Here is a 22,670-nt window from a genome sequence, read left to right on the forward strand (position 1 = left end):
CCGGTAGCTAATTCATCTAAATCCCACAGGGTCGGAAGTACGCCGTGATTGATATTCAACTTCAAAATTGGTAGATTGAACGCAATCAAATTATAGCAAGGTTTTTCTTCTAGTAATAAAATATGATGCAAGTTTTACAAACGGCTTAGCATGCAGAAGTTAGTCTCTAAGGCGAGCATACCAACTAGCATGAACTTTCAGTTCTTAAACATGTTGTACGTACATAAGTTAGCTCTGCGAAAGTTTTCCGCGCTCTAAAATTGTTTTTAGCGTAACTTCTTTTAGTCTGTTGAAAACTATTCTAACATACAGCGTTGCCGGTGACGCGGCACGTTGTTTTCTGCCGTCGATTTTCTTTTTCCTCGGAGCGCCATGTGGAAATAGCTCTTTTCGGACGATTGCCGTCGTTGAATTCGCTCCACACACGGTTGTACATTGAATAATCGATTGCTCTTGAGCTAGACGGCGTTGAATACCAAGAACTTTATTGGAATGCATTTTTCAACTACATAAGATTTTTATAGACGTTACATATACCTGAGTAATTTTATCTGCTCGGATGAAACATTGATCGGATTTTTATTTGTGGTCTACGGGGATATTTTTAAGAGTTATTACGGTTTTCGATTGATGTATTCAATGTGTCTTTTCATATAATTAGTAGAACTAGACTATTTGGGCAGTTTTGACATTACATGAATACCCGGTTATTGTAAATGGAATAAATATTAATCATATTTAGTTAGGGTCAGTCAATCAGGTTACAAATATATCTTGTTAATTAGATTTTTCACGGTCACTCAACTAAAGCGCCGTTAATGAACCAACAGCAAATTATAGCTAGTGCTCACTGGACTATAAAACACTAATAAACACTGCGACACTATTTTACCGTTAATGTACCTGCGGGGGACATAAAGCGGGACATCGCACATCGTTCACACGGCATTCAGCACTAATACAGAAAGCGTACACTATTTGTTTGGGACACAAAGGTCCCAATATAACTCCCCTCAACAGAATAAAAGCGTTAAACAAGTCGAAAATAGTGAATCCTCAGTTATTACCAACTACACAAGCTCTCTATTTTCTGAGAACTGTGAGCGGTAGAGTAGCGTTTCAGTAAAATGGGATGAAAATATCAGATCTGTGCAAACATTGACGCAAGAAGAAAAATGAAAATTCTGTCTCGCCTTTATTGAAGCAACGCTCGGTTGCTAACTGAAGTTCACTTCATTTATACTTTTTCCACATTTGTCTTTTACGGTCCTTCATTACAAAGTCTTATGAATTTTAACACTTGAATGTAAAAGCTTGTCCGTCTCAATTAGCAGCAATTCGAATACCTGGAAAGGCTTTAATTTGAATTATTTAATCAATTAGACTGCTTTGTAGCGAAAGCCGACTGTAACTGTATATGATACAGAAGCTTTTACACTTTCTATTTTCATTTCAACTTCAAAGTCTATACTGGAAAAGATTTCTGTTTGTGTCCCATTTCTTCCATGTTCAGTTTTGAATAAAGTTAAAAATCCGGCTCGTATAACGACATTTAGTAGAGCCGATCTTGCAGTTGCAGTAATACCGGTATAGTGCTGGTGCCGGTCGGATATTGCGCTCTTATGGCGTCGTCGGTTCGCTTAATGTGTTTCCGATGTGACGCAAATGGGATGTTTTGTACCCCCGCAACAGCGCTCACGTCACTACCGCTACTGTTGTGCAGGTGTGAACCATCCGCCAACTGGGACACTTTACTGTTGCTGCATAGCAACCATTGTATTACGTCTAGCCTTAACGTCACATTCTGATTGTATCACTATAATCAACCCGTATTTTTGCAGCACTAAACTTCCTGTTCCAAAATACACATTCGAATTTCCTCAAAATCGACTTCAGAGCTACAACCGAGCTACTGCTCAGGCATTGAACAGTAGTTTATCGTCGTGCAACCGAAATCGCTGCAATAAATTCTAAATCCAATGAATTTAGAAGATTTATGGACTGAATGTTTCCAAACTACTTCTGTTAAAACCACATAAACTAGACTAACGATTACACCTCTGTTTAGCTTATCACGATTTTAGTCAGTGATGTTTTCTAATTGAAAATATTGAGAAGGTGAACTGGTAACTAAATCAGAATTTTAATCTCACCGGTGATTCCGTCTTTGTTATGTTCTCCGTAGAGTTGTTATTTTTACAAGATCTCTTATCAAATATCTTCACAGTACATGGAGTGAGGAATGTATCACGATAACAGTTCTTATCGTTTACCTTGCTTCGTCTGAGAGATCAACTGATATACGGGAATTAAGATGATTCCATTCAAACAGTCCTCGTACTACTAACATTTGGAGGCATATCACGTTCGTCTCCTACATTATTCGGATGGTTCGTGTCACTAGAGACTAAGCGCCATTTTAAAAGCTTCTTTTTTACATTGGCCCACGTTCGTGTCTAAGGCTGTGTTCAAACCAAACTGACTGTCAGCCACCGAAAGTAAGAGAACGTTACGCAGTTTATTGCATTTCCATACATATCACTTTTTTGTTCACGTCTAACTGACGACACGTTATTTCATATATTTTAGGATCACAGACAATCAGTTTGGTTTGAACACAGCCTAAGTTTTTGTTCTGAAAGTAATCATTGTTCCTAGATAGGTTGTCTCCATTCTTTATAATACATGTTGGTGTTGGTTCGTCGTTGATTTTAGTCACGCGTAGGCACCGCCGCGTGTCGGTTGGATTGCTTTTTTCTGTTTTTTTTTTCCAACTAATACGGTTTCTATTTTGTTACCCGTTGAAAAGTATAGTAGGAAAGAAAAAGTGTCAGTGGTTGTGATTAACTTATTCATGAGAGCTAACCAGCTTTTAACGCTGCTAATGATGAATATCCATTAGTCCCCAGATGATAAACATTTATTAACGACTTGGCTTTATTTTGTGGTTTATTATCCCTTTGGGTTCATCTCGAGTGTTAGTCCGCTCTCACTGTTGTGGTAATTATTGGTAATGATTGTCATTTCTTAAATATTCATATTTGACAACATGGAAACTATCTAGAGACTTGACCTTGTTGCATTCCTCTATGATACCCACGCCACGCCAGTTGGCACACCTATTGACGACTTTGATGTACTTGGTCTGTAAGTCTGAATAATTAGGTACTTTGATTTACTAAATGAACATCTAAAAGTATATAATTATGTGAGTTTCATTGCAAGTATGTACGCTAACAAAAAATACATTGTTATGAAAACCATGACAGGACCCACAAAAGGTTCTAACGGACCGTAAACCAAATAATGTAAATGTATGTGGGGCGCATTGCCTAATGTCGAACGCGTATGGCGATGCGTAGCACTGCCGTAAACGCATGGAATTCCTTCCAGTTCAGAAAGGACCGTATTCAATGCACGGCTGCGCGGGCGGTGACTCCTCGACTGTCCACCCGATGCCATGCTCGGCCGTCCTCACACTGAATACTAATGTTCCTCCTATTGTGAGTCCAAATTCAGACACTCGTTGTTGCGGCCCAACGAAAGTTTTGTAACGCCTTTGTCTTGCTGACTTTCGCGCTCGCTAACTGGAACGCTTGTTTGACGGATCGCCTTTGGCTATTTGAGTCATTTGCTGTTTGGCATATTTTGTCAGTTGATGATAAAGATAACGGTGTTGTTTATTAGCTGTCTAATTCTTAAGTTTTTACCTCTATCAAGGTTTTGTCGTCTCTTATTTCTTGACAAACGTTAAAGAAAAGATCTCAACATTTCATGTTGAGTTTCATTCATGTTAAGTCTTCTTGCCGGTATGTGCAATGATAGTATCGCTGACTTCGACCGCATTTGCATAATTTGTAGATCGCCGGCGTGGAGCAAATGATATGGCAATAGCATTGGATAGCTGTGAATACTTATGCACTGCTGGGTACATGAAGTCTGCGCGCGAGTTTCGCTGCGTTGAGCCGCCGGAGCAGCCGCTGCTGCACGCTCCGCTGGCGCCGCTCACCGCCCGCGTGCTTGCCTCACCCCCGCGGTCCCTTGCGAAAAAATCATAATGCAATCGCCAGGACGGCCGGTGTGGAACGCTCGCCAACCAGTCGCAACACGCAACCAGTCTACATTCAAATGCGTTGAAACTCACACGCCATCCATCATGATGGATTTGTAGTGTCGGGAAACAGATTTCTCTAGCAGCCGGTGGTGTGGAAACTATCTGTGCAGCGGTGACCATAGTGACTCTAGAATCAAAGTTGCCACTGAATGTTGTTATTCAGTGATGTGAACTTTTACATTTTGGACTGTCCCTGTTTTCATTTTATTGACAGTCCCACTTCTTGTCCTTGCTGGTGCTGATTAAAATTCGATAAATGTCTTCGCTACACTAACGGCATAATCTTCGACGTGCCCTAAAACTTTGACGATTTTAACGAGCGATGAGGGGTGACAGCGTTCATGGCAAACCCATATTCATTGTCATATTTACGTAATTGTGTTAGTGAGCAGTCATCAAGCTTTTGCACAGAAGTTGTGCAAAGCCTTTTTCAGACCTTTGTCGACAAACAATTGTCCATCAAACATAAATTAATTCTCTACGCGTCTCGGTTGCGTCCGGTGACGGTTGCTTTCGAGGCGTTCATGTTTTCAAGCTGTCTTTCCATCGCGAACAGTGGCCTGGATCACTCGCTACCGACTGGTAGCCGATAGAAAATGTGCGCGTTATCAAATGTTTATAAAAATATACAGTGAAACGATTGGCTAATTGTAATTATCGTCGTTTTGATTGATAAGACGACAGGTGAAACTCACGAAATGTTATTGGATGTCAGTGCTTTACCCATGTCGATGTGATGAGGTGATATTTGGTTTGTGCAGTGTTTGTGAGTGACTCAAGACGTGAATTGTAATATGTGGGGGGCGGCAGTGTCGAATCCACCGCATTATCATTATGTTCAAGGACCTCCGGGTCCTATGCCACAAGTTGGACCTAATGGTCCCATATTGTCTGGCCCTACAACTAGACATTTACGACCCCAGTCGTCATATTCCCTGCCACACGGAAGTAATGGGCCCGGTCGCTGGAGTTGGTCTAGCAGTAATGTCTCGTCATTTGACCGACGACAGATGAAGGTGCCTCCACAGCCAGCGCGCCCTGCCCCCGTCCGGCCTTCACAAAGTCGATACACTGGGAATAATGTAAGTTAAATATTAAAAAAAAAACAACAAACCGCGTAGTAATTCAATGCGCTTAGTGGGTACTTTCATGTCCTGGTATTATGTGCGTGAGTGGATCGGTTGTTTTATATAGCTTGTAATTTATTTCCTCGTCTATCGCAATGCGTGTCGGATGTCGGCTGCGCACGCGTCATTCGACACGAACTGCCATTTCTCTCTATGGTAGGAACCAGGTAGGTACTGTACGTACTTACCTTGATTATTTGATTAATGGCAGATCCTAGAAAATATTCCTATCCTGAAGATATTGTATCTAAACAGTAATCGATTGATCAATTGATAACTGTGAAGTGATTCATTTACGCAAATTAGTGTTGATAAACCACGTCTAAGCTGTCCTAAATTATAATTTCCTCATTCATTTACCCACTTTCTCACGAGCGCCGTCCACATACGCAGTATGTTTAGGTTTACTTATTTACGTAACTCTTACGAAGGTCCAGCAAAAAATGTGTGTTCGCCGAACGCATGCCGTTAGCCCTTTTATAGAGTGCCGGTGTAAGACGATTTCCTATATAGGGTAGTATCTAATGAATAGCAAATGTAGTCGTAAGTGAGGTTGTTCTGTTTACGGTACGAGGACATCGGCGTTAAGGTGACTACCTCCAGCGAAATGTAACGGACGCGTGTCTAACGTTAGAGACGCTTTAGACTTTGTTTCGCAAGTACTGTTTTAATGCCCACTATAAATAGTTGTTGCGACAAGGAGAACAAATATTTATAAACATCATTCGATAATAGAGTAAGTTCTTTAACTACTCAAATTCTAAAGATTTGCTCATCGTCCAATATTTGTACACAGCGGTACGTTAATTAGAACAAATATATTTATTTTATGCTGCGTAACCAGGCTTTGCTTTTGCAAGAAGGTCAATGTTGCGTTGTAATGGCAGCGAATATCGTGACTGGATTGCGACAGATATCATTATCATGAAAGCTTAATTACAACACCACTGTAACGCATATGCCACGAGAATGCTCACGAATTGACCATTATGATTTTTAATAACAACAGATTAAAATATTTGGATAAAGTATTTTAAGGAGGATCTTTCTGTCATGGTTTCTACCAATAACATCGTTGTTTCATAATAAGTTCCTTCTATCTTAGTTCAATGGTCTGGCATGTGTAAGTAAAACGCATTAAAAAGGCACGTTAATTCTAATGTTAGCTTTTACTTAAATAAGCCATTATACGAACACAAGTTAAATATACCTCAGGCTTAACTTTATGACATCAATAAAAATTAAAATGTGAGTGGTCTACGCTTTCATGGATCCCTTAAGGCCGAACTCACCCGCACTTATCCAGGGTTTACCGACGTCATAACTAGATTAAATTCATCTCTAATAATAAAACACCTTGATATTTAACTACCCGCGAATAATACAGAATTTTGGCAATTTAAACGACGCTAAGGTAAGCCAAGACGGCCTTCACCTGAGTTCACCTTTTCGTGATAGGAGTTGGGAAGCGTTTCTATAAATACATACAGCTTGATAAATTGTATTCAGAAACAGGTTTAATTAAACACAACCTTTGTTAAATAGCCTTTCGTTTCAGAGACCAATTTTACTAAAATGTCAGAACTTTGCACATATTGTATAACAAAATGTGTAAACTTTCGCAAGAAAATTGCCCAACAATTTAGAAATTAAATACCAAAATAGTTTAGCTGAGTTTACGACACAACTCAATCACGGCCGTAACAATTTGTGGACGTGACTCTTATTAAGTGAGATTATCGCAGCAAAAAATTAACATCAGCTTTATCGCATGTACCTTATCTCACAATGGACGACCATGGATAAAACGTATAAAGCATTATTAAAAATAACAGTCCATTAGGGCCTGTCCATGGCTGGGTCTGACGTCGGTCTAGCTTACGTCACTCATATAAATACAGCCTGTGTGTGAACCTGCACACTAGTGTAATATATTTATCATTAGGTCGTAAACAGCTTCAATGGCGACGACCCTAGGCACTCCCTGGGCAGCCCCGTTATCGCCTTGCTTACGAATTTGACCTTATGAAGTTCTTTACAATAACACTAAAAGAATGTCAAGTTGAAAATACATTGCACGTAGGTACACCTGTACATTTATATGCACTGCGTGAAACGATATTCATTCTGAACAGCATAACAATTAAGCCTATTTTGTCCTACATATTTTTGACCTACTCCAGAAAATGTCTTAATTACAGAAGAGGTCACTTCTTGCCACTGCCTTTATTTATTTTAGTATTCGGTTCTTCAAAAACTTTGTGCACTGAACAAAGCTTTTTAGGTCAAAGCTCTCTTTGAAGTAATGATAAAAGATATGTATTACTAAAAGTCTCTACATTCACACTTCAGGTAATCAATCTTATCTAGTTCTATTTAAAACTGAAAATTAATAACATATTATTGTGGTACTTAAATTAATTGATATGATGTGTTCTTGATGATATAGATAGGTTTATATCTACGACCTTTGTCATAAGTGTCTTTGATTCCCATTATCTTTCATCTGAAATGGAAATATGTTTCCAAGTAAAAGGTTTTTCGACTTTCCTCCCTCGTACTAATAAAACATCATTATTCATATTTTAACATCTCGTCAGCTAAATTGATCTCATACTTTACCAGCTCGTGTGAAATTGGCTTACCGAACACAATAAGCTTTTTTGTTCGTACAAAGATGAGCCTTTTACTTTATCATCCCCTTTTCCTGAGCCCCTTACGGGTGGGTAGCATTTTAACAGGAAATAATGATGTTACTTTCTACCTTATTGTTTGGGTACCTACCTGCTTTTAGCTGGTATGGTTTTTATGTACTCTTTCAGAGTGCCACGAGAGTACACTACTCTTACTACACATCAAAAATGTATGCATTGAGCTTGTAAACCTTTATTTTTATAGTTTTCTACTAGCATGTTTCTAAAATGTCAGTATTTGATGAAGTTAATAACTTTATCATATAAGTTGCGTAAACGTGTCAAATATCCTCAATTCCTCGCAAGGAATACTCAAATTCAGTCGTACTGTTCCAATTTATTAACCCTCTTATCTATCGCTTCGACATTATTGGAAGCTGGCGCGGATAAATGAAACTTCTCTCGCGATATAACCGAGCGGAATAGGTTTACTTAAACCTAAAAACGTTTATTTACTGCTCCGCTACTGGATTAAAATAAGAAAATTTACGTCTCAATATGCTCTCTGGTGCGGAGCTCATTGGTAGTCTAGTCACGTCCCCCGCGGACTATGTCTCGTGCCGTCTCAACTCGAATGAAACGATCCACGTGCTGTACTTATCGCAACATGGAACTAAACTATGATGCTTTCCTCGAGGTCTTATTCTATATTTTCCTTCCTATTTCATTAGCTTTTTATGTGGTTTTCCTCTTACATTCTGGTTCAAAGATGGCGTAATTAAAACGAATTGAATGATAATACTTACAACAATATTTTAAGTAGCAATGTAATAAATCTAAGTAGCAACATAATTCGCTGCTAGATGCTCCTTCAATTTGTTTCGCGATATACGACATGTAGCGACGGCTTTTCTTCGCGTGTATATTCAGAGGAATGCGAGTTTCACTCCATAAATTAGCTATTCGATCGATAGCATCACCAGATTCTTCATTAACAAAGCAAACTCTTTTTATCATCGCACGATGCAGCGATACAGAGCAAAAATGTAAATTTTAATGTTCTTTGAGTCTAGACCCCATAAACCGCCGGTTTCTATTGCGTCGTTTTGTTTTCCTCTTTAACCGCAGTAGTTATTTGTTGTCACTTGCAGTTTCCTTATTAAGATTACAAAATGTTATCTGCTCTAATTTAGTGACTCAGTCAGTACTTAGGTACGTATATGATAATCACGAATGGAATTATTTTAAGTACATCGATAGTGCTGTAGTGGAATTAAGGACATGAGTGTGTATTCACGTGGTTTCCAATCTGGGTAGATCGTTGCGTCATGTTCTGGCATGTTGAGTTCTCTTCGATTGCATCTGGCTGAGCGAGACCTTGACTCAGCATGCAATGTCAATTAAATGCCAAAAGGTTCATCTATCTACAACCACATCGTAAAATGATACGTCAGATTTTACACAAAAAAAAAATACAGAGTTGCACTCGTGATGACTACCAAATCATTCCTAATCATAAAAATCTCATTTATAAGCTCTTTAATGATACTGAGTAAAGTCCATAAGTAAATACTAGACCATGTAAGTGTATTTATAGGCAAATAACTACAGCCATACCTAAAATAATAACCCCTGTCTAGACTAAAAGGGAACAACATGAGCTTTAGTTAGCTCAAAGTTAGCCAGCCATATTCTGATTAGAGGTCGGTCCGCTTGACCAGACAATCAGACTGACTCACCCGCAACACATAATCGCGTGGTATGGATAACGTAGTCTAGCTATACCAACGATCACATACTGAGAACAGATAACTGTTAAGCTTGCTGATGCATTTTTGTATGGTATTGAAAACCTTTGTTAGATTTAAGCTAACCTATTGACACAAATCTTCGTAAAACAGAAAGTTTCGAGACCAAAGCAATGTTTGCTATGTTTATTTATGCAAAACAATTCATCGTTCGAGTTATAATAGACCCTTTGACATGACATTAGTGTCGGTTCGCTTATCAGTAATTTAAAACTTGTTTAACATGGTATCGCGTATCGTCAATTAATCGATCCTTATCAAATTCCATTCTCATTACTTACCTACTCATTGCGTCAAGCTTTAAAATCCTTTGATAGATATGATAACTGAAAATAAGTACGTACTTTATTTACATCAATTTCCTGTAGGTTATTTACCAATCTGTTTTGAGCGATTGTGGTTCTCATACTTCTTAGACCAAAGTAGAATAAAAAACAGAATTCAGAGCTCGTAGAAATGTAAAAATAATACAATTATATTCACAGCTCGTGTTTGTGAATATTTCATATCATGCTATGAATAATAATAAATCAATCATTGCTGGTGACTAACAATATTTGCCTATTAATGAGGCACCTAAATAACGCTCGACTTTGTAATTATGTGCCAGGCTAATTTATTTTCAAATAAAACATATTAAAGAAAATGTCCTCTTTTTGGCATGTTAATTTGAGACATTTATCGTCCATGCAAAGAAATTAATTTCTTAAATGACACTGATGTTTCTGCTGAAATCTATGAAGACCATTAACGATTTCTTAAAAGTTATTATCGACTTGAGTCACAAAATCCTATTCATTGAATAAACTTTTATGCACAATCAAATTTTAAATGCGAAGAATGTTCATAACGTTCATTTTTTGTGTGTAATTGTGTGTTCGTGTTTCTTGAATATTAACAATATGTTTTTCTTTGTTCTACAGAAGGTCGACCCCGAGCTGATCTTCACGAAACAGGAGAAGATCGGCAAAGGTTCCTTTGGTGAAGTGTTCAAAGGTGTCGATAATAGGACCCAGCAAGTGGTCGCCATTAAAATAATCGATTTAGAAGAAGCTGAAGATGAAATCGAGGACATCCAGCAGGAGATCATGGTGTTGTCACAATGTGACAGCCCCTACGTCACTAAATATTATGGATCATACTTGAAGGTGAGTGCCACAAAATTATTACATCTTTAAATGTTGATACAATATGGTAAATTAGAACTATTCGAGCCACTCTAGGCATGCAGGTTGCTATTCACTTAATTTGCCTATAATTTGAATGCGTATTCATATTGAGCCGCGGAGTAAGATAAACCTCGTGGAATATATTACGTTTTATCTTGTCAGTCTGAGGGCACGAGGCATCAATCATTGTCTGCGAAGCTGTGCCTTCGTCTGCTTATCTGCTGCCGAGCCTTTATAAAAGACAAGGATCAGGCGTAATGGACTCCATTACGTAGTGTATTCTCTTGTTGATATTCCTGTGCGAATTCGTTTCTATGGGTCCGCAAAGTGCTTGCCATTCGAATGTTGTATTGCGTGACATTATCTGTTGTGTACAACAGCGTGACGCACCGAAATGCTTTGCAGTTTCGCAGTATTGTTGCCGCTTACCCACGTGGAATATCAGAAAGCGCTGCGGCGCACTGTCATGAAATACTAGGATAGTTATTATTACCGACCGTTTTGCGGAGTAGCTGTTGTCTCTTTTGTAATTGTACACCCGTGGTATTATATCCAGGTCTAGGTAATAGGACATTGATAGTGTCGTGACTGTGCGAAATAAGATTTTGCCTAGTAATAGGCTTGCAATTTGACCCGAATGGCTTATTGCAATGGACTCTTGTAAGATTTTGTTTATTACATTTCAGTGATTGCGCAATGTTCGCGCTGAATGTCACGAAATTGTAACAAAGTTACTACGGAACGTTCACCCGATCGCGTAATTTGCTCGCGTGCTGTATCGTACTGTACGATGTCCGACACGAAAAGTTTGGGTCAGAACACGACATAAATACAACCGGTTGGCTATATTTAGTTCCACAAAGCGTTTATTTTCAGTCATTATATGCAACATGGTAGAAATGACTGCTTACCTTTCTTACCTTTGCTTCATTTTATTAAGGCTATTTATTTTATTTTCCACGATCCACGCATGACGCATGAAGTTTAAAATGCTGTGCTAAATAAAACTAACCCAAGAATGGACAATGCTGTCCCCATTTCAATAAAATAATTTTAAAAGACTGATGTTTGTCAACATGTAGATAAAATAGAATAATGAACTATTAAGAAAACACCAAAATAGATCAGCAATAAGACGATCATTAATCATTGTATTTATTGCTGTTGCCCTTCTTTGGTACACGATGAGTAAGTATGTGGGCGTTGCCGTAAACAGATTTGGAAACAATAGCTGGCTAATTATGTCTAATAGTAGATTTCGAAAACACTTCTATTCATATACAAACGATGAGACGTACGTCATCCTGTGAAAACGTGGCCTCTATTGAAATAGGCGTGAAATTTGGCTCTTTACATTTCTCTGTGCTAAAAACACTTTACATTTTCGGGACAATTTGCTTCCGTTCAGCGTTCGACTCCATCGTCGTCAACAACAGACGAATCGATATGAACATTTGGAACATCCTGTGTCATGAGCTCATATACAGCCTGAATAGAATGGCAAGCATCCCGCCAGCACGGACAATAATGTCTGGCTCGTTATGATCGATATTTGCATTTTTATTGTTCCACCCCTGAATTCAATTTTGTTTATGCGTCTGTGTAGATTAGTGAAATAGCTTTAATGAACATTCAGTTTAACGTAACTGTCCATAAAACGCCTTCATATTATGCTTTTCATTTGGTTTGAATCCTTTCACTGTTAGGCTGTAGTCATATACAACATGGATCAAGTAAACGAATCTAAAAAGTATGCGCGCTCGAAAAGAAACGAATAATTCTAAAAGATAGATAGCATAATTGTTTAGTCTAACTTTAATTTATATCTGGTTGAGTACTTTCTTTGTTACAAATTGTACTGGTTTCACAATAATTTGCTGGCATACACGGAATTCTTGCATTTTGCACCAGAAATATGGATCAATTTGAACGATTTGCTTACGCGGAAGGCCCACACATCGTTAGTAAATGTTTACTATGTGTTGCGTTTCCCGCTTAGCGCATCGCGTCGACTCCACGTTGCTATTGCAATCTTGACACACTTTCGAATGTTGTTGTTATGCGTGCCTTGCAAAATACGATGCAATGTTTGCGGATCGGTATGTACGTACATAAATCTGCAACACACGTATGAAACTTATCTTTGATCTTAACCGTATGCATAATTAATAAATTGTGAAACGTCAAGATAATATTTTTTATCCGCCTAAAATGTTACCAGAATACGATTCTGCGTTTATAATTCAAGCATCTGACACATGAACGGTGATGGTAGATCGTCGCACGAGTTATGAAAGGCCGGCCTGCTCAATTAGCAAATGAACTTGACGTTACGTGACAGCAGTCAGAGCTTTGTAGGGTACGTTCCACTTTCATCTTTATTATAATATAATTTATGTTACGCTTGCTTAAAAATCTACAAAAAAAAATCGTAAATGAAACAACAGATTTCGTGCAGATCATATTTTCGGAATGTAAATATTTTTGCACCCTTTTATACCCAGGATTTTGCAGCTATTTAAGTAATGAAAACAATTATTTTTAACGTTTAATTGCAACGCTTTGATGAGCAGATAAAATACGCACAATGTAGCAACACTACCCGAAATGAATGTGCGGGACACACTATAATTCGTCGCGTGTCAACTTAATGACCGTGAATTTTACTATGTCACTAAATTGTATCAAGGACACAGTTAATATGTTGTTGTCAACAACACATGCTTACATGTAACTACGCATAATGCATACTGGTTTTAACTTGCCGAAGTGAGCACTAGCCTTTATAAACAATTTTCTTAGCTCGCAGCTAATTTCCTTTGCGACATTTACTATTTTGCGATTTGTTCTACGGAGAAAGTGTGGTAATGCTGTGGCAGTGTTGTAATCGCAACGATTCGCGTCACTATTTACTTGGGTAACGGCTGTTGTTTTCTTTCATTTCTCTCGTAAAATCTTTGTTGACCAATCAGACAACTGCATCATTTTATGTTACATTAGTTCTAACAATACTGCGTGCAAAGGAAAGCTATCCTATTGTCTACCGAGATTGTTTGTTAGTTCTATTCTCTGCAGAAAAGTCAAACATTTGACTCATATCATTTAAGTATGCCTGCAGCGTGCTTAAAGGCTTTTGAAGAAGAGTCTTACGTTTACGTCAGACCTATGAATGAATTTAAATGTGACGTGAATAAGCTGTGCTCGAGAGAGGGTTTTAGTGGGTAAAATTGTGAATGCGGATGTCGAGCGGTACGGCCCGCCCGAGGTGAAGGACGTTGGTGACTCATCGCGGTAGCCTCGAGGAAAAATGTCAAGAATCTCTCACATTTACGAAGCCAAACATAGTTTATGTAAATATCAAATATTCCAACATATTGATAATGAATTATACATTTTTGACTGTTTTGGGTAATTCGTTCAAATGATTTGTTGTGTCCACAAGAACGATTACACCAGGATGTTATTTCGTTATTTTGCACAGATTGGTTATTTGTCTATCTACTGCTCAGCAACAGTTCTAGTTCTAGGTTTATCGATTTATGTTGTTATATAATCATGTGCAAAATTGAAGGATGGTATGCCTCATTTCAAGTCTGGTGACCTTTTTGAAAATAAACAGCAAAACTAAATGCCAGCTCTTGATTCATATGACAGTTCTTATAATTTACGTACTGTAGGTGAATTTCCTAATATGAAACAATGTTATCATGTCAGACAATCTCACACAGAGCTTCGAGGAAAATAAACTCCGAATCGGTTCGTCCATAAATTCCACATCAAAGCAAAATCTGGTCTATACGAGTGTTTTGTTCTACTTTTATTTTTAGGATTTAAGAAAAACGACCATTCAGGGCCAAGCGATGACTATAAAGTGCGCAAGGTTGAAAGCCGTAAACGCATTAGGACCACCTTGACCTCCGCTCGTATATCGGCTGGTGTCAAGGTTCTGCTAGCCCTACGGAGCTTTCCATAGCATTTTATTACGACTCTGCCCCTTGAGCCCTGACACCAAATAGCCAATTGTCTCTATTGCTGTTCAATTCAAACTAGTCATTGGCTCCCAAATGAGTTTGCAGTGTCTCGACGGCAATACAGCAAATGAAGAAATGTGCAGTTCAATACAGTACATAAGGAGGTCGTCGACTTCAGACCGACGCGTGAAGTCATATCGTTGAGTAGAATCAAAGGATTTAAGAGACTTGATACAGGTCTGGTTCTTATTTCGCATCGTCCTTCTGTTTCACTGCAATGCGGGTCGGGCGCGGCGGGGGAGGGGGCGGTTCGGAGGAGGGGTACAGTTCGCTTCTGAACTTGGAAGGTCAAGTTCTGAAAGTTTACAATTTGCCTTATTGAGCGACTGGTTTTGACGACTCCATTTGAACGCGATTATGATTATATTATTTGGGACTTGTCATTTATACTATCTCATAGTGGAATCTTTTTTATTAATTTTCAGCACAACGCAATTAATATAGCTATTAACTGACCTCTTATTAATCTTTACTAAAGAGGTAAAATATGTAACAGACAATCAAAGTTATCTCATTTGTTTGTCTTGTTTTCGTCGTCTAGTCTTAGTTTTAACTCTATAGAGGTTCGGCTGGTAATAGTTAGGATTTATATTTTGTACCTTATATCAATGGTCGGTCTCGGCATCTATATCTCCCAACATCGCCTACGATTCTTTTATGGAAGCAAATGGATGTTATAAGTGAATTTTTGCACGTCAACCCACGGGGCGTCTATCGTTCTCTCCAAAATTAATTCCATTACCATTCCCTTCGTCTGTTATCCGCAAATTGTTGACGTCACTCCTTTTCGCAGCTTTTTACTAAATTACATTTTGATTCTTCCAGAATTCCCTCGACGTGAGATTTTCAATGACTAATTTTATACAATGTCATAACGAGATTATTTCGTCGCCTGTCATCGACAACCGCTTTCGTTATTTCCATTTAATGGATCTGATATCATGATTCACAAACAATAATGTAAGCGACTATAAAAGAGCGTCACTTGAGGATTGTAACCATATTTCTGAATAAATCGGTTGTTCCACGTATCAAAATGGGATTCCTTGAATAAACGGTATATTTTAAGGTCGTTTACTCGATTTGGGTATCTGATTATACCGGTTATTTTATCGTAGTGAATGTTAAGTATTAAGTTATTGCGGTATGTTTTGTCATAAAATATTTATTTTGTATCTTGAGTGTTTTTTATTTGGCAACTGGGGTGTACTTCTTTTCAACCCACTTACCTAGGCAATCCGGTACCCCATGGTAAGACCGTAACGACTTGCCAGAGATATTCAAATGACAGCCGGAGGGGGCTCGCCAATTGAACGAGACAAGGAAAAACTTGTGTCGGCGAGATGGTCACCCATCCTCGGACTTACCGCGCCAGGCATTGCTGAACCTATTGATCGATCGACCCCCTTCGCCGTTACTTTGCCACGAGCTCATTTTTGCTATTGGAATTCTTGTTTTTTGTTTCTTAATCACGCGTTGGATTTTTCATCGACTTTGAATAAAAGCTGAAGCTGAATTAGTTATATTGTTAAGATTTTTACAAGTCTTCCCCATTTACTTTGGTTTTTATCGTCTTCCTCCACATATTTTTGCTGTTTACAATTATCTTGTTATCGGAATTCTGTTTTTGTTTACATAATTTTCACCATTTACTAGAATTGTTCTCATTATAGAATTAAAATAACAGGCATTATAACCGTCATTTCATTCTTTCTCGAAAATACGTCAAATATTATCGTATAAAAGACAAAATGACATGTATTTGTAAATTACATTAACGCTAGGATAGGATGTTAGTTTTATAATATAGCTTGTTAGCTTCTTCCGTGTTTATCACAACAAATGTTCCAAAAAATGGGTTTTACGCCTTATACAGAACATACAAGATTTTATAACAATGTTTGGTATTTCTATTATACCATAATAAGCTCGATAGATTGTTACGACATTCGTAAGTACGTGACAACTGTTTGAATACGTGTGTGCGGAGGCGAGGACTATTGGGCTCACGTTTCGGTTATAATCTGCGTTGTTATAGCCGGAGATATACCGACGTAATCCTGGCTGAACCTAAATGAAGGACGGACTTAGAGCGCTGAATGCTAACGACCTGCAGCTCAGCCTAGTTCGTTACCGCACCGCATAAAACACTGTCCACTGCCTGCAGAATGGACTCAATTACAAAAATAGAACAGTTTTTTCATTCATAAAATAAAATGATTCCCATCTTGCAATTAAAAAATTCAATTATTTACCCGAACAAAGGAAAAGATATAATTCAATGATTGACAAAGGTATTATCGCGTTTGACGTTAGATTGAATTAAGTGTATTACTGAATTGTTTCATTATCCATTATCTTATCTCAAAAGGAATGTTTTAATTATAAAGCTAATGTTTACATCAACACATTAGTTTGGAAAGGTAATAAGCACATTCAATTGTGTTACGGAACATTATGAAGTTCTGCACTATATTACTAGGAAAGTGACGTTAGTTGTAGCAAAACAGACATAAATTCACTGCGTTCGATGCCGACAGGATAGGTAACGGAGGGGGGCAGGTGGCGACATACTGAACCGATAAACAAGATTACTGTGTACCATGTACCGAATCGTGGAAGTGGCTCGGACATGTTGGCTTGCTATGTGTAAACTGTATGTGACACGAGAAATAGATAGACCGAACAGTTCAATTGGTTTTCAGCAGCTTTGCGATATGCAGTAGCGCTGGTGTGAAAAATGGTGTACAAAAATCATTATTGCATATCTTAGTACTGGTCATAGAATTTTAAAATTGTTTAGGTACTACCTTTTTTCAATAGCAAAGCCGTCCACCTGAACATATTTTTTAAGAAGGATATAATGGCAGATGGCATGTGCATTGCCATTTTTTGCTTAGCGACAGGTGTTTTCCATTGCACAAGTTATCCAGAATATTTTTCCACATGTGAACGGGAAAATGATCGAAGACCCGACATCAACCGGTTTAACGTCGTTTCGTCCTAGCTCGTAGGTTAATCTTATTACGTGGCGTAACGTCGAGGCTTCCTTAATAACTTAAACACCGCACCAGTGCTCTGTTATCCCTTGGCCGACTCAACGCCATAAATTGAATAGTAAAATGACATTAAACAAGCCCCACGTGTATTTATTTTTGTTCTTCAAGCGAAATTCAGCACAATCAACTTATTTGGCAATTTAATAACGCAGGAGTTTGTATTTCTATGGCCCCCATAAGAGTTTCGAAACCGTACTCATTAAAAAGTTAAGAGCGCTTTAAGAATGTGCAGACAAAAAGGAAAGGTATTTTCAACGTTAATTTGTTTTCTAATTTGATTGTTTACAAAGTTCTCAAGTTACAACTCCGAAAACTTTTAAGGACTCCTACAATCAAATCTTCGAATAAAATTGGAATCATTTTAACGATGTTATCTACTAATTTGCCTAACAGGTTTGAGGAAATAGAAATAAAAAAAGTTATCTGATTTAACTCGTAACAATTATTTTGCTTATCAATGGTAGATAGGATTATCCGCTTTGTTCAATGACAGTGATGTGTATTTAATATTGAAATAAAAACGCAACATTACGTTAAAGACGTTAAATATTGCGTATACATATGATCAGGAAAGCCAGGTTCCTTTTAATCAACAAGCAGACACGTGTTACGGAGATGACTACGTTAATTTCCTCTTTCTTTTTGCTCAGCCGTCATTCCTGCAGAAATGGAGTCGCACTGGCTCCGGGCGATTCAATTAATCCTACGTTAGATTACATACGACCGTATCCATCCTATTCGAACAAAACTTTTTTATTGCTCACTCGAGTTCAATCTGCGGGTTCAATTTACTATCCGGGTCACATGGCATAACGTGGTCATTCCGATTAATGAAGTATACTTCCAACGTGGAAATAACTTGACTTATCTATAGCGAAATCTACGCTCAATAACGCACTACGCGGATTTCCAGGTAAGCCTAATTACATCGTAATTATTAACGTTTGTTGGTTCATTGAAGACCTGTTTCATAACACACCGCTGCGGGTCGGGTTCGTTATCCTTTGTCGACCTTGCAGCTGCTATAAATTCAGTTAAATTGACCGCAGGAGGCGGGCATGCGTCACCGAGGCCGATGCGCTCAGATTAGCAACGAAAGCATGATGTAATAAATATATCAACCTATCTGTGTAACCAATGAATTCTTGCCGTCAAAGGAGATAACCGGATCGACATGCGCTCACGCAAAGGCACAATTCTACCAGCCAACCTGTAACGAAAAGGTGCTAGTTTTTATAGCATTTGTTACGTTGGCGTGCCTACTTATTCTGACGAATACGTTCTCTCCTACCGTAACGTATTCAAAAACGTACGTGATACATCTCTCGAATCTGCGTCGGTCGCTTTGACCGTCCATCTGTAACATATTCCGCGTCAGATGTCTGGAATACAATGGATTTTCCCAACAATTCCTATTTCTCGGTTCTCGCTGTGCCAGGGGTGATTGAAAGGCGACGGGTGTCCGTTTCGAAGGCAAGAGATAAATTCCGGATTACCTGGACGCAGCTGACTGTCCGCCCGGAGAATTGAAATTTGCGCCTTCGACCTGCAGGTTTATTCACCATGATTGAAGTGGTCGTTTGCGTTTATCAGTTTTGGTGTGCTGAAATAATTTCAACTGTGGATTTGATTTCGGATTAAGTTCACAGATAAGAAAACATTTCTGAACGTGGATTGCACCAGATATTGGAAAACGGTTAAAGGAAACTAAGTACTCTAATATCAAGGTTAAATTGTAGGCGCACTAACGTTAATGTGCCGTCAACGTTTCCAATATGAAAATTGATCGCTGAGCGTGTTCCTAACCTATCTAGGTCGTAGCAAACGTCGTTAATGCGGGACGGGAGGCAATTAGGGCAAGCCAATAAAACATCGCCATCAACCAGCACCGGTCGTTTCTCCCCGCTTGCTGCACTAGCCTCGTAATACAATTATTCATTTATTTTGATAAAATTGAAGTCTAGTCATCGGATGTTTTTGCCGTTAAGTGCGGTAGTAAAACTCAACCAGAGTTCCTTCTTTTAATATTCTGGGCATCGATTTCTGTGATGTTCTGCAATGGCCGCAAGCCTAGCGGAAGACGAGCTCGGAGCGGTGTCCCGGGCGACAAGCCTATGTTGCCGTCACCGATGTCAGAGTTAAGTGCCGTCGCACTCGTCGTATCCGCACAAAGGCCGCTCTCTCCGCTTTGTTCCGCCTCTTTGTTTGACATGACGAAGGCACAGTAAAAAACTTCAACACGGCCCACGAAGCGACGGCCGGCCCCTCGGATCTCGCGGACTAAATGTACAGCTTTATTGAGCCTCCTCCAGTTTGAATATGAATATGGTTTGCATGATTAATGGGTTTTGCGAACATACGAAAAAGGTTACACTGAATATGGATTCAATCCTTTTGGGCAAAAGTTTGAGATTTCTTGGAATAAGGTTCATAGTTATGTAAATATACTTTGAAATATTCCGTTACCTCAAATTACACTAAAAGGCCCATCCTCTCAGATACATTATGAGGCGTCAACTTGCGGAAATAATCCATTGTGGTACTGTCCCTCTGCACATGGGGTCCGTAGCTATTTTCGTTATGATGATGTGTTGATGAAGTGTCCTCTTTATGAGGGGTTCTCAAATTACCCTGCTCTACAAACAAGACTCTAGGTCGTTTTAATATCGTCAATCGGCTAGAACGATTTCTTTTATCTTCAATATACAACTTTTCCAAAACTGGACTAGGACGTTGACTCACGAAGTCATTCACTTTTCTTGATAGTCTTCATTTGTACGGTTGTCACAACCGGCATTTAAATGTCAAAAAAAATAGAACAGGTGCATTAACCACTACTGAACCTCATTACCCTTTTGAAATGAGCAGCTGTTTACGCTAGTTAATTACGTTTTATTTATAAAGCGAGTTCGCACTACTTTGTAAACGACTGTTATTCATATAAAGTTACTATTGTTATACGATACCGCGTGTTTGTACTATGTTTTTGTGTTAAGTATCTATCTAATCAGCTCGATAGTGTAAAAATGTGAACATTTCGCAACCAGCGCTTGAAGTGGTATTTGCAACTGACTGAGGTAATCTAATCGATACTTTGTTATCGCCGCATTCTCTCGATTTCCGCACTCGTCTCCATAAATTGATGCAATTTATTATGCGATGATGATGGCGCATAAAACGGGATGTCCAAAGATTATTTTCAAATCATAACTCTTCAACAAACATTGTAACAGGCAGCGAACATTAGGAAAGTATAAAGTTTTGCGACGCAATTCATCTTGTTTTATTACATTATAAAGTTTCGAAAGCAATCCTCCACCTTTAGCACAATCTGGAATTCATCCTTGTCAGCTAAGTTTTGTTCTCGAGCGATGATATATAAAGTGATAGTTGTTAATTTAATACGTAATGATCCGCACAATGGTTCAGATTGACGCATAATTTTATGCAGGTAGAAGACAATCAAATTAGGTCAATCTTGCTCTATTGCTGCTATGACTTCGACTTGATTATGTAAAATAGTTCTCGAAGGTATACAGTGCTCTACTTGATCTCAATGATCGCGGTGGCCGGTTTATAACAACTTATTTAAGCATCCTTTCAATAAAATGCTTGCTTTTTCACAATACCTGTAGCGATTCTATGTATAGTCCTATTCCAAGAACGAAATCAAATTTTTCATTGAACAGTAAACGGTCAGCGAGAGTCCAGTGTCACCATCGTCGATGTCAACGACCGAATGACTGTACGGTTGACCGGTCCCGTCGCGATCTGATTGTGGCGCCAATAAACGATTTGCATGTGTTGGTGTTGTGGCAGTGTTGCGTTTGCGCACCCATGCCTCACATAATTGCTGTTATCAAGTTGGCCAAGCATGTTTTGTTTTTGTGTACGCTAAATAAAATGTACATATGTATAATATAATGTGCATAATCTGTGCAAAGCTCTCAAATCAGGCCAAATCTTCATGTAATAATCCACATCAGAACATTTGATGTACGTAATGGATGGTAGCAAATAGGATTCAATTTCCTCTCCCTCAATCCTTCCGTACCAACTATTTGGCAAATGCTATTATGAACAACTGCTAGGCATAGTGAGATCGTTGCGAGTCATGTAACGTTTTGTTAACGTGCTGCCAGTTTTAGTGTCGGTGTTGATTTACTGAAGCCGATGGTTTCATTTGGTGCGCACTAAAAGCTTTTGTGCGTAATGGATATCAGTGATCGATCGCCATTTGCGAAGACTTGGCGAGTGCACTTCTTGATGTTGGCAAGCATTACCAACAATTTTCACGCTTTATTCCTTTCAATATCAAAGATTTATTTCTAAATCTAACCCTGGATATCACATTTGAAATAACTTCGAATATCCTTGAACAATCGAATGATATTGAGACGATTGTTTTCCAAACATTTCTATTCAATTTGTTCTGAAAGTAAAACAACCCCAGCGTGGTTTGTTTTTCGTAGAAATGGACACCGATTTTTGTAGAGCTTCTTTGATTTAGCTGTGGTACACCTACATATGACAAACATGTGTTGTTATTACTAATTGGATGGTTAGCTTGCGGGTTTCAATTTATTTTTGGTGACACGCTGCTCAATATTTGCAACAGTTCAGTAACTGCGTTTATGCGTCACCGTTTGAGCTTTAAAATAGGTGACCAGTATTTAGTTAATTAAAATAACTACTCTATGCAAAGCGTATACCATAAACATAATGGTTA

General features: G+C 38.5%; 1 protein-coding gene across 3 annotated transcripts in view; it reads left to right on the forward strand.

Annotated features, from left to right (window-relative positions):
• Gckiii (Germinal centre kinase III) overlaps positions 1 to 22,670 on the forward strand; it is a 67,513-nt gene that overhangs the window by 11,781 nt on the left and 33,062 nt on the right. The window contains exons 1-2 of one of the 3 annotated variants that reach the window (XM_064035354.1): positions 4,664 to 5,196; positions 10,606 to 10,830. In XM_064035354.1, the coding sequence (XP_063891424.1) occupies positions 4,909 to 5,196; positions 10,606 to 10,830 (513 nt within the window). In that variant the 5' untranslated portion in view covers positions 4,664 to 4,908. Of the gene's footprint in view, positions 1 to 4,663; positions 5,197 to 10,605; positions 10,831 to 22,670 lie in introns of those variants that run through there. The other 2 variants (XM_064035355.1, XM_064035356.1) reach the window with 2 other exon arrangements.

Source organism: Helicoverpa armigera, chromosome 6 (assembly GCF_030705265.1).
Source record: "Helicoverpa armigera isolate CAAS_96S chromosome 6, ASM3070526v1, whole genome shotgun sequence".
Lineage (NCBI taxonomy): Eukaryota > Metazoa > Arthropoda > Insecta > Lepidoptera > Noctuidae > Helicoverpa > Helicoverpa armigera.